Here is a 12,136-nt window from a genome sequence, read left to right on the forward strand (position 1 = left end):
GACTGAGCTCATGGCACACGGGAGTGACTCCCTAAGGGCCTCGGGCACCCTAAGAGAGCCGCTCTTCCGGCCCGGCCCTCCTCACCCAGCTGAATTATCCTCTCTGACTTGGCCTATTTTTGCTTTCTTCCGCATGAAATGTTTTGGATCAGACGCAGTCAGAGCATTACTGAGCCAGGCTCATTCAAGACACGTCATCCTAAAAGTTCCTATTTTTTTTTTTTCTCCCTTCTTTTTAAAGATCCCTTTTTCCAAGCCTTTAGCCAAGGACACTTGAAAGCTAACCATGCTAACCCGTGCCTCTGTGCCCGGCGCTCCCCTTGCCCTCTCCGGCAGCTCTCCTGAACAACGCCAGGCGCTGCAAAAGCAGATTTTTAGCACGTTAAACCACGTTGGTTCCAGCTGCATTTTCCTTAGGGAGGCTGCCAGGCAGAGGTGCCCACTCTGGCAGGTTTTACACGCCCAGCATCACCTGCAGGCACTGTCAGTTCAGTCCCTGACACCAGCAATGCCATCTTTGAAGCCTGGGTGAAGGAGGCGTGTGCTGCTTCCTTCCCAAATTGCCCGCACACAGCAGTCTGGGCTCTGCGAGGGAGATGCTGGACCAAAGCAAGTGAGCTCCCACAGCAACAGGTTGCCCAGATGGATCCCTGGGAGTGTTCCAGGCCAGGCTGGACGGGGTTTGGAACAGCCTGGGCTAGTGGAGGGTGTCCTTGCCTGTGGCAGGGGGTTGGACTAAGTCATCTTTAAGGTTCCCCCGAACCCAAACCATCCCACGAGTCTATGAAATTGAGTTTCTTTCCACACTGCACATCCTGAAACCAGGGTAACACGCTCCTACAGGATGCTCCAGAGAAATGAGTCCTAACAGCAATTGACAAATTAACGAGGGGGAATTCCACCCATGGCTGGACCACAGTGCTCAGATGTTGCTAGCCGAGCTGGGAGTCCCTGACTGAGAATGGTGGAAAGCTGGGAGGGTGACAGGGCAGCTCCATTGCTCCCCCCTTGTCCTGGTTCCATGATCTTCCCCCAGGCATCCTCCACTGCTGTGTGCAGACCTTTGGCTCAACCCAGTGTGGCCAGATGTTATAAATAAATCAAAAACCCCTTGGCAAAGGCTGCTCGGTCACTGACCAGCACTGACTCTGCCCTACAGTGGCGAGGGTTTCAAACCTGGCCTCTGCAAGAGCTGGGAGGTGGAGATGCATCGAGAGAGAGAGAAACAGTGTCCCCTGCTCCTGCCAGCCTCCAGAGAAGCAAAGGGACAGCCTGCCTGGGCTAAAAGGGGAAAAATACCCCATGAACGGCTGAAGCAGCTTTAGGAGGAAAGGCTCAAAAAGCTGCAGAGGAAAGAAAGGCTCTTCCCTTTACAGAGCAGGTTCAGGAGTGCACCCGAGCACAGACCGGCTCACAGCTACTACAGCGTGGAGAGCAAGAGACACCAGGGAAGGGCAAGGCTGTGGGAAAACCCACAGGGACAAGAGGAGAATCTGTCAAAATGCTGGTGCCTCCTCCAGGCTGGTGAAGTCTCTCCTCCAAGCCCAGCCTGCCTTCCAAGGCCAACACCACTGCAGTTCTAAAGGCTGCCTTGATTTAAAGCCCTCTGGATGCCACAAGCGCAGGGGTTGGCAGAGGGCAGATCTTACAGGGGAAACGTGACTGGTTTCCTCCACTCCTGATCAGCCAGGTACCAAAACTGGCACAAAAAAGATGGGAGCTGAGCTAAAGCACCCCAATTTTAGCAAATCTACTTGATTGCGTGCTATATCCAACCCCACATCTTGTTCTCATGTCAGGATGTTTCAAGGCATGCACCAAGCAGCGCTGCAGAGCCCAATCCCACAGAGTAAGACCCCCCCTAAAATGCTTAAGCCACTTTCTCACCCCGTTGCAGGCAGCCAGAGGCTGACTTATCCTCTGAGGCAGAAAAGAGCTCATTTGCCATCAACAGGCATTTCAAATCCTACCTGCAATTGCTCTCATTACCCATTAAACACTTAATCCCTCTGCGAACCTGCATAAGCTGCCAGCCTTTGCCACCCCTCCTGGCAATGACTCCTACATGTTGATTAGGCATTTTGTAGGAAAGCAGTCCCAGCTTTTGTTTTTTGTTGTTGTTGTTGTTGTTATTTGGTTGGTTGTTTTTTGGTGGGTTTTTTTTTGGGGGGGGGGGGTGGGTGGGTTTTTTTTTTTGCTGTTTGGTTGGTTTTTATTGAGTTTTTTTGGTGGCTTTTTAGGGGTTTTGGGTTGGGTTTTTTTGGGGGGGGGGGTTGTTTGGGTTTTTGTTGGGTTTTTTTGGTTTGTGGGGTGTTTTTTTGTTTGGTTTTTTTTGGTTTTTTTTTTTTTTTTTTTTTTTTGTTTTGTTTTGTTTTGTTTTGTTTTGTTCTTTATTGCCAGATTTAAACATGCCGCCTTCAAAATCCCTTTTAAGAACCCCAAGTCCTGAACAAGGGTAAGCGTGAGATCAGGCAGGGTGACCTCCCCAAGCTTCTGTGGGTGTGGTGACCACGGCACCGCCCCGGGCTCTCAGCGATGGTCGGGAAGCCTGCCCGGAGGAGAGCCATCGCCGGGGTGGATGCGGCAAGAGGGAAAAGGGCCCGGAGAGCAGCGAGAGGCGGGAGGGCGTGGGGAGGGGTGCTGGGGCGGCTTTGCTCACCGGTGACCTCGTCCAGGCTCTCCTTGGTGACGTGGTCGTTCTGGTTGACCCACTCGCCGTTGCACTTGAAGTAGATCTGCGTGGCGGGGTTGGCGCGGCACACGAGCTCCACGGGCTTGTTCTTCACGATGTAGGCGTCCTGCGGCTCCAGCAGGAAGTGCGGGAGCGTCTCCGCCGCTGCCGACGGGAAGGAGTCGGGCAGCACGTCGCTGTACTCCAGCCCTGCCGGGAGACCCACAGCGTCGGGACGTGCCCCGTGGCCCCGGCCCCCCGCTCCCTCCCCGCCCGGCACACGGTGCTGGCAGCAACAGCTGGGCGCGCGTGGAAAAGCGAGAAGAGGGCTGGAGGCTCCTCAAAAACCAGCAAAGCTGCAGAGCTGTAGGATCAACCCTGTTTCACCCGGGAACTGCCCCCATTCACACCCCGAGCCCAAAGCCTGGGTGATCTCACTAGAGGGCACGGCGAGGGGAAAAGCAAAACAAACCCAGGCGCAGGGATAGTGACGGGGACACGGAGAGGCTCCAAAGGGGCTGGTGTCCCCCATCCCAAGCCTCACAACCCTGAGGAATGCATGGGCGTGCTCCAAGCAAAAAGCTGGCAGGGCTCGCGCTGGGAACGCTGACCATATCCCCGGCACAAATGTCAGACACGCACACCTTCGCTGGAGCTGCATTTGGGATCTCACCCCCTGCCAACACTCGGATTCCAGCGCACCCAACAGGTGAGCGGTGGCTTCCAGCCCAGCCACCTCCAGAGAACATCACCCAAAGCTGCCACCAGGATTCACACCATCCCAGAAAACGGGGGCCTGTGCCCTGGCGAGCTCCATATTCCTTCCTGCCTCTTTGCTTTCAAAAGCCATCTGAATGCAAAAACAACTGGAGGTCACATCTGCTCAGGCCAGGCCAAGTAAAACCTTGGAAAGGGGTGAGCAGCTCACTGCTCACACAGGAACGTTATGCCTTAGGAGTGGGAGCCTCAGGGTGCCTCGTTCCCAGCAGCAGCTTGGGAAGATGCTCTGGCTGAAGATGAACATCCTCTGCAGGAGACCTGTCTGCAGCCCGTTAAGATCAACCCCAAATATCACAGGAGTAATAAAACCCCCACGCGGGTGCACAGGGATGCTGCTGCTTAACCTGTTGTTCCAGGGAATCTCACTAGCAGTCAGGTCACATCTCGAGGCTTTTCTTTACACTCAAAGGAGTTATGAGCTTTTCCTCCTCCTCTCTTCCCCCAGCCAGAGCTGTGATTCTCAACTCCAGGCACTGCAGCGTGCAGGAAAACAGTAAATATCCCCAGCCCAACGATAACATCTCCAGAGCTGGCAGGGAAAAGAAAGGAGCCCACTCCCTTCATCACCCTCGGCAAGGAGCGGTGCTGCACGGAGAGAATCAGAATCCCAAGCTGTGAGGAGGAGGAGGAGGAGGAAGAGGAAAAAAAATATAATCAGATGCATCAAGAAAACGAGATGACCAAGCTTCCTCCTGAGCAAAAATCAGTGAGGGAAAAAAAAAAAAAAGGCACGAGGTCAGTCGTTTAAAATCCATTTAGGAAAATTGACTTTCCATTTCCATTTAACACAGCACTAAGGGAGAGCGGTAGGACATTTGTCATAATCCATTAACTGCTCTTTTGGAAACAATGAATTAAACTCCGGGCTAATTTCTCTCTCTCCCTGGCTGGCTCTTCCCCACCTCTCTGCTGCTGGTTATCTCCTCCCCCATCTCACTTGCAGACCTGTAATTTCCCCAGGCCCCGTGGCAGGCAGGGTGACAGGGAATGCCAAGGTGCGTGACCCCCACCCTGAACCATCCCACCCGCTGCTCCTTGTGACCGCCTCAGGCCACTGCTCCTGCTCCCCTCTCCTGCCGAGCAGCCTTTTACCTGTCACAGCAGCAAATATCCCCTTTTTAAATTTGCTACTCAATTTTTCATCCACGGGGTTGTTGTTTTGTTGGTTGCGTGTTGGTTTTTTTTGCTAATTTCAAAAACCTGCTCTGACGCCACGGCTCTAAATTCCCTGGCAGAGGAGGCTGGCAGGAGATAATCGAACTGGCAACAGAGGCAGCCAACAAAACTTCACTCACGGGCTTGTGTGAAAACCTCCCTGATAGGATGCTCCCTGCATCCCTGTGGCAAAGTCAGACCTGAGCTTGGGAGCCGGGCACAGGTATCCTCAAGAGCCAGTTTTTGGCAGGATCTTCCCCTATGGAGGTGACGCCCCATGGTGCACGTGGCCCTGATCCAAAACCACAGGCCAGGAGAGAGCTCCTTCTCCAACAGCCAACACCAAGGAGATGGTTTCTCCCACCTCACCACCTCACTCTGGTGATGCTAAACAAGACTTTAGGTCACCCAAGAAGATCTGGGAGCTGGGAGGGGATGAGTCACGGCCGGATGGGGATGAAAATGCCGGATTTGTGACTCACCAGGATCATCTGCAGCAGGAAGGGTGAAGGCTGCGGTGGGAGCCACCGTGGGCCCCCAGTACAAGGTTTGGGGCTGAGACACTCCCGGTGGTACCAGAAATCCCATCCAGACCCTGCTCCAAGAGGGGGTCTGCCCATATAAATGCTGGGTCCTCAAGGCTCTTCTCCACGTGGGCACAGTGACTTTGGGGATGAGGGTGTGGGAATAGGAGGATGCCACCAGCCAGATCCAACATCTGCTTTTGGTGGCTACTGAAACCTGCTGGGTTTAAAGCTTGAACCCAAAACACCTGAACCTTTTAAGCAAGGAGGATGCTGGGAGAGTTAAAACCCTGCAAACTCACAACAGCTGAGAGATCTTTTGTTTCTGGCCAGGAAAGATCTGGGGCCAAAAGAGCGGCTCTAACAGGAGGCAGGGGAAAAGGATGATGGGTTTTTCATGGCAGACTCACAGCTGGGGCCATGCCATGGAGCCCCAACCCCACAGACTCTCCAGACTCCGGGATGGGAGCAAATCAAGGGGGAGGGTGATTTTTCCATTCAGACATTAGCTGGGGAAAAGCATTTGCAGCTGGGCAGGGCGTTCTCCTCCAGCATGAAACGGCCGCTGCTATTTAAACACGCTGGGGAAGAATTAAGGCATAGGAACAACGGGGACTTTGGCTGAGAAAAGGGAGGAGAACCATGCTGGGCACATTTATCATAAGCCATCAAGCCAGCCTTTCATTCCCGCTGCCGACGCCCGGCCACCCACCGCATGGGAAACCTCTCCCTCTGCCGACACTCACGGGAGGGCCCCAAAAAATCCACACGCGATCAGTGGGGGGAGAAACACGGCCTCTTCTGCAGGAACAACTGCTGCTGCTGCTGCTGTGTGCCCTGGCTGCCCAGCAACAACTGCAAAATGCCCCCCCAGAAAAAGGCATTTCCCCAGCAGTGCGAGGCCACCTCGGCTCCGGTCCCACCCGAGGTGACACTGTGGCCCGGCGACCGCAGGAGCAGCAGGCACGGGAGGTGCTTTTGCATGGGAAAGCAGGAAAGGAGCCCTGCACGGCCGGGATTTCCAGTCCTGCCATCACACCAGCAATAAAACTCCCAGCAGTGACAAACTAATAAATATTTGAGAGAGCGCTCCGCTGCCTGTAATCATCTCCCTGGCAGACGTCTGCAGGGGTTTCCCATCTGCCGGCTTCCCTCCTTCCTGCTGGATGTGGGTGCCTGCTTCCCAGATCTCTTCTGGGGGTTTTTTTTGGAAGTCCCAGGCTGTTGCCATCCCACAATCTCACACTGCTTGGGGCACGGTATTACGGGGTGTCTGGAGCTCTTCGTGGGGAGGGAGAGACAAAGAGGGGGCAGCTCGAGCTCGACCTACGGGACCAAATCCCGAAGCCTCGGGGACGAGTGTCGTAGGAGCAAGGGAGGAAAAGGGAGGAGGGGAACAGGCACTTCTTTTCCTCTCCCCATCCCTCATCACACATTTTAATCTGCTGGGGCTGAGCTGGATTATCCGCAGCATCTGTTCCCTGGGGGGTGATTTGCAGATGTTTGCAGCCAGCGTTTGCAACTTGTCAAGATCGGTGACCCCAAACCCACCCCACCCCCCAAAAGGGAGCAGCGCTGGAGCCGGGATCCAGCCTTAACCCCCCCTCCATCACCCCAAACGCGTGGCACCGGGGATGGCGAGCCCGGGAGGCAGCTCCCCACGCAGCAGCGGCCAAGCAAACCTCGCCAGGAAAGCGTTAAAATCCTCTCTCCTGCAACTGTTATCCCTCCCAATATTTGGAAGATTACAGGAGCATTAGCGGCTGCCCATCACCCACGGCCATCACCGTCCCTCCTCCCGGTACCAGGCAGGCAGGGATGCGAGGTAAGGATGCAGGGATTAGGCTGGGATGCCTGGGTTTCTCCCGCTAAATCACGGTGGCTGTGGACGCTTTAACCCCTTCCGTCTCCGCCTCCGCACGTCCCCGCCTGCCTCAGGGCAGGCGCTGGCTCCTGGGAAGGCCTGGCAGGGAACAGTTAAACCTGCCAGGTGGGTTAAAATCCTCCTGTAGGAATGAAAAAATATATGACATCTTATCTCCAGCACCACAGGAGGAGTCATCTGCCTTCTCAATCCCCCTTCCCAATCCCCCAGCAGGGATGGGAATGGCTCTGGCTCCGGAGACAGAGATGGAGGGGATGCTCCAGCCACCGGCTAGGCTCCAGGAGGTGTCTGAAAGGCTGGAGCGGGGCCGTCCCCCTTCCCCAAATCCCCCCTCCTATTGCCCCCAGGGAGAATGTATGAACAGGCTCATTTAGAGATTAGCGCTCTTGCCATTTAAACTCCAGCAAATTTTGACGCTGGAGCCACGGCATGGCTCCCTGCCATTCCAGAATCCCTGCCTGACTGAGGGCATCCCTGCTGCCAGCCGTGGAGGGACCCAAAGGCATCCCACCACATCCCAGTCCGTCCCTGAGCTCAGGGGAACCGGCACCACCAACCCAGGCCCGTCCTATTCCCACGGGCTTCCCACGGCCAGTGGGACAACTTTGTGCCGAGTGGTAACAAATACCCGAACTTTCCATCCTTCCTCCCCCAAACATCATCCTCTCTTCCCCAAGCAGCCCCTTCTCCGCCAAATTCAGCCTCCCACAGCCACGTGGGCCCCAGCACGAAGCCCGTCTCTGAGGAGGTGACAGCAGCAGGTGGCACCTGCCATGAGGCAGAGCAGTGCCACGCCAAGCCACAGCCACCGCCCCTTCTCCGGGGTCACACCCCACTGGAGACACAGCAGGGAGAAAGGACGGCCCAGGGAAAGGCTGAGGGTGCAGCTGAGCACGGGTTTGGGAGATCTGAAGGCACCCGCAGCCGGCTCTCTCCCTGCTGCCTCCTCGCACAGAGCCCGCAGAACCCCGCGCCTCGGAAAGCCCGGGGCTGTTCAGACCCAGGCTGGGAAGTGCTGAATGCGAGATGCAGGGAATGTAACAGGTCCCCAGGGCTGCGGCTGGCTGATGTAACCCCCGGCCTCATTAACTCAGTGTGCTCATTAACCTCTCCCTCCCGGGACGGGACAGCCCCGAGCTGCCAGCAGAAGGCACAAAACCGAGCGTGGAACCTTCGGGGGCACCAAGGACGACCAGTGGTAGCCAGCTCCTGGGTTCCTTCGGGTTCAGAGTGAGATTTATGGAAGAAGATCTTCCATGTGAGGGGGTTGAGACCCTGGCACGGGCTGCCCGGAGGAGCTGTGGCTGCCCCATCCCTGGAAGTGTCAGCCCAGGCTGGACGGGGCCGGGAGCACCCTGGTCTGGTGGAAGGTGTCCCAGCCCAGGGTGGAAGGGGGTTGGAAGTCCACAATCTTTAAAGGTCCCTTCCAAGCCGAACCATTCCACGAGTCTGCCTCACCTCCAGTCTGGAGCAGGGCTGGATTTTGAGTTCAAAAAGCCACGGGGATGCCGTGCCCGTGGGGGGACCACGCTCGTGCCCCCGAGCTCGGCAGCTCAGCAGGGGCTGGGGCACAGAAACCCAGCACCCTGCTGTGCCCAGGGGTGTGCTGGGCTGTGCAGAAGGTGTTGTTCTACCCCTCTGGCCCCCCAAAACCTGGAGCCCATCCCCTCCTGCCGCCACCAGCCAGGAAAGCATCTGGAATCCACATCTGGCCTCTCCATTCTGGCCACTCTTATTAATAACTAAACCTGGAAAGAACCACTTGACCTTTCCCCCGGGCATCTCTGCCTGACAACCGAGCTCCTTTTCCCCACGGCCTGCCCTCTCCCAGCAGCTTCGCAGTCCCTTCCTGCCAAACCTGGCACCATCCAGCCCCGGGCCAGCCCCATCCCTCCCTCCCAGGGCCTCCAGCTCCTCCCAGAGCCCACCCAGCCCGAGAGGGATGGACAGACAGGCATTTCCCAGCGGGTTAGGAATCCCTCCTGTCCCTCCCGCCCGGCGACAGGCAAACTTCATAATTAGAGAGCATTCCTCCCCGGCGTGGGTAATGAGGGGGTGCACCCAGCCAGCCCTAATTACACCCTCGGAAGAAAAAAAAAATAAGCAGATTCCTCCTCTCCCAGCTAAAGGAAGAGCCTGCAGCTGGCCTCCCTCTCTGCCTACCTTTATTAAACCAGGACAGGATGGGGACAGGGAAAGAAATAAAGAGAGCAAAGTCTGTGCTGAGGGAAGGGTGGGAAGGAGGAGCTGGGCAGCCCCACAGATGTTTCTGCACGCAACGGCGTTATTGATCAAAACCCCAAAATGAAATCTATTTATTTTGTTTATAAATAAAGTTAAAAATAAATCGACTTTTTAGCTAACTCCTCAGGTAGGTCAGGATTTTGCAAAGCAGCCTGCAAGGTAAACTAAGGCAGGGTGCCCTCGCACAGAGCATCCAACCACAGCATCCCCGTGCACCCCTGCAGCATCCTTGGGCATCTGCCCCAGAACCCGTGCAGCACCTCTGGGCCCCGCCAGCCTCAGGAGTCCAGCCCAAATCCCAACCATCCCCAGTCCCCAGAGGAGAAACAGCCAGGGCTTTGGGAGCTGGAAAGAGAGAGATTTATCTTGCTGATTATGCATTACGCCGGAGTATTTATGGAGCCACTACTCTTTTGTTTATCTTTATGATTATGATAATCAAAAGCGAAGCCTCCTGAGAAGTGTAAACAGCTGAGATCCCTTATGGTACAAATCTCTTCATTTTTCATTATATGGATTTACAACACGACACAGGCAGATTGGAGTAAATTGTTCCTTATTTCTGCTTTTAGCGGAGCCATGAGCTGTGTGGATCCCGTAAATACCCATGGAAAAGAGAGTGAATTAAAATCGAAAGAAAAAAAAAAAGAAAGAAAGGGGAAAAAAAGGAGGAGGAATTATGTAGCAAATCCCTGTCACACTCTATTGTGCTGGCTTCTTTTGTGTTGTTTTATACGTTCCCTTCAGGGAAGCAGTTTTGCTGGAAAACTATCTCCAAATTTCATCTAGCACTGGTTCTTGTTACGGGCACAGACACTTCCCTTTGTGCTATTTTAATTCCATTGTCACGGTCCTCTTGTTGAGTTTGTTCTGTTTACTGAGCGACAACGTTATTTTTAATGGATATAATAATTATACGAACTTTTTTATTTATTTGCTTTGGCCCATGAAAGAAAAGCGCCAGCAGCGGAGAAGGCGGCGACGCGCTGTTTATTCACATGTACGGCGTGTGCCGGGCTCCCGGTGTGAAAAGAATAATCATTTCAACAAGAAAGAGAGGGGGGAGAAGAAAACAAGGAACAAACAGGGACCTGTTGCCCTGGTTAATGCCAGAAAGTCCAAAGAATTATTAATTATCCTTCAAACTGCAGCAAACCAACTGGAAGCGGCAAGCTCTCCTTGGAAAACACGGAGAAGGGGAAAAAAAGGGGGTCTTGATCGACTGAGCACCGCAGTTTGGAAAACACTAACTCTGGGAGAAAGAGAGTCGACGGTTTTGCAGAGAGAGGGCGATTTCCCCCCTCACTCAAATTGCATACGTAGTTCAAAATGTAAATTCCCCAGTGTTCCCCTCGAGAGTGCAACTGCTGTTTTGCAGTGGGTGGGTTTTCCTTCTTCCCCTCAATGTGAAAATCCGGAGGCGACCGCCTTGGCTTGGGTCACGAAAAGCAGCAGCAGCAGCAAGCAGGGCTGTGAACCGGCCAGACCTCCCTGGGAAGAGAGGGATGCCCTGCTGCCCACCGGGCATCCCAGCCGGGAGCATCCCTCCCTGGGCACGCACATCCCACAGGACCAGGGGCCGGAGGGAGCAGGTTCCACCCTCTGAGCACCCGACGCCGAACGTCGAGGCGGGCGCCACGCAGCCAGGCCCCTGAAAGCGGCTCACCAGGATTGGCAGTCCTGGCCGGCGGCACTTCTGTCCCCAAACCCAGAGAAGGTGGCCGCGCACGTCCCACCCCAAGGGAGCCAACAAGGCAAAGCAAACAGCTTCAGCGGCTGGCTGCAGAGAAGGGAGCAGCAGAACGAAAGGGACGGAAAGTCGGGGGGATGCGTTCGCTCTTTTCCCCATCCTTTCTGTCCTTCTCTCGCCCGCTCTCTCCTCCCGGGAAGGCAAAGCCGGCTGGAAGGACGCTCCCCACTGCCTCCAGCCGGCCTCTGCTCCACAGGCCCCTGCCCGGCTGCTGCCCCACTTCTCCCAGAGCGATCCCCCTCTGCTCCCGCAGCTCGTGCGGTGGCAGGCCTGGGCAGGCAGCGGCGCCCGCCGGGGCACCCACGGCACCATGGGCTGGAAATGCCTGTGCCAGGGCTCCCTGTGCCAGAGCTCCCCGTGCCACGGCTCCCTGTGCCACGGCTCCCTGTGCCTCAGCTCCCTGTGCCGGCGTTCCCCGTGCCACGGCTCCCTGTGCCACAGCTCCCTGTGCCTCAGCTCCCTGTGCCGGAGTTCCCTGTGCCACGGCTCCCTGTGCCACAGGTCCCTGTGCCAGGGCTCCCTGTGCCACCCTCCAGGATCTCCTCCTGCCCCCAGGACAGGCCAGCTCAGTGGAGGGAGGTGCTGCGAGCGATACTGCTCTGATTTGAAACCATTTTAATCCTTGCATCATCATCATCATCATCACCATTATTATTATTATTTAATCACTAGAGAAACAACAAGGGAAAAGGTCCACGCCATGCCTCAAATTCCCCATTAATGCAGCTGGGGGAGGAACATCACAGGAGAGGCTGATTAAGGTCCCTTTTTTAAACAGTCCTTTAAGTTGCCCTTAATCTTTCAGATTTGTTGCTATGATAAAAAAACCAAAAAACAACCCCGACAATGACAACAACAAAATAACCACCACAAATGGAGGCTGGAAATATTTTGCTTTTTGTTGCCCTTTTTCTGTCCTTTTCTTCCCTTCTTGTTTTACTCCGGGGACAAACAGAAGGAAGAACCGGGGGGAGGGGAAGAAACAGGGATAGAAAAAGATTTAATGAAAAAAAAAAAATAATCCCTGCTGATGCAGAATGTCAAATATTAAGATTTTTCTCTCTCTCCCCCCTCTTTCAGCAATATCCTTATTAAATAATAAGCCCCCAAACCACCAGTGAGACTAG

General features: G+C 55.1%; 1 protein-coding gene across 3 annotated transcripts in view; it reads right to left on the reverse strand.

Annotated features, from left to right (window-relative positions):
* The window catches only part of UNC5B (unc-5 netrin receptor B), a 53,778-nt gene that overhangs the window by 14,662 nt on the left and 26,980 nt on the right, over positions 1 to 12,136 (reverse strand). For 2 of the 3 annotated variants that reach the window (XM_040071646.2, XM_040071644.2), the window contains exons 1-2: positions 5,089 to 5,367; positions 2,660 to 2,881 (exon numbers count right to left, since the gene is read on the reverse strand). In XM_040071646.2, the coding sequence (XP_039927580.1) occupies positions 2,660 to 2,881; positions 5,089 to 5,194 (328 nt within the window). In that variant the 5' untranslated portion in view covers positions 5,195 to 5,367. Of the gene's footprint in view, positions 1 to 2,659; positions 2,882 to 5,088; positions 5,368 to 12,136 lie in introns of those variants that run through there. The other variant, XM_040071645.1, reaches the window with a different exon arrangement.

The sequence above is a fragment of the Hirundo rustica genome, chromosome 8, assembly GCF_015227805.2.
Source record: "Hirundo rustica isolate bHirRus1 chromosome 8, bHirRus1.pri.v3, whole genome shotgun sequence".
Taxonomy (NCBI): domain Eukaryota; kingdom Metazoa; phylum Chordata; class Aves; order Passeriformes; family Hirundinidae; genus Hirundo; species Hirundo rustica.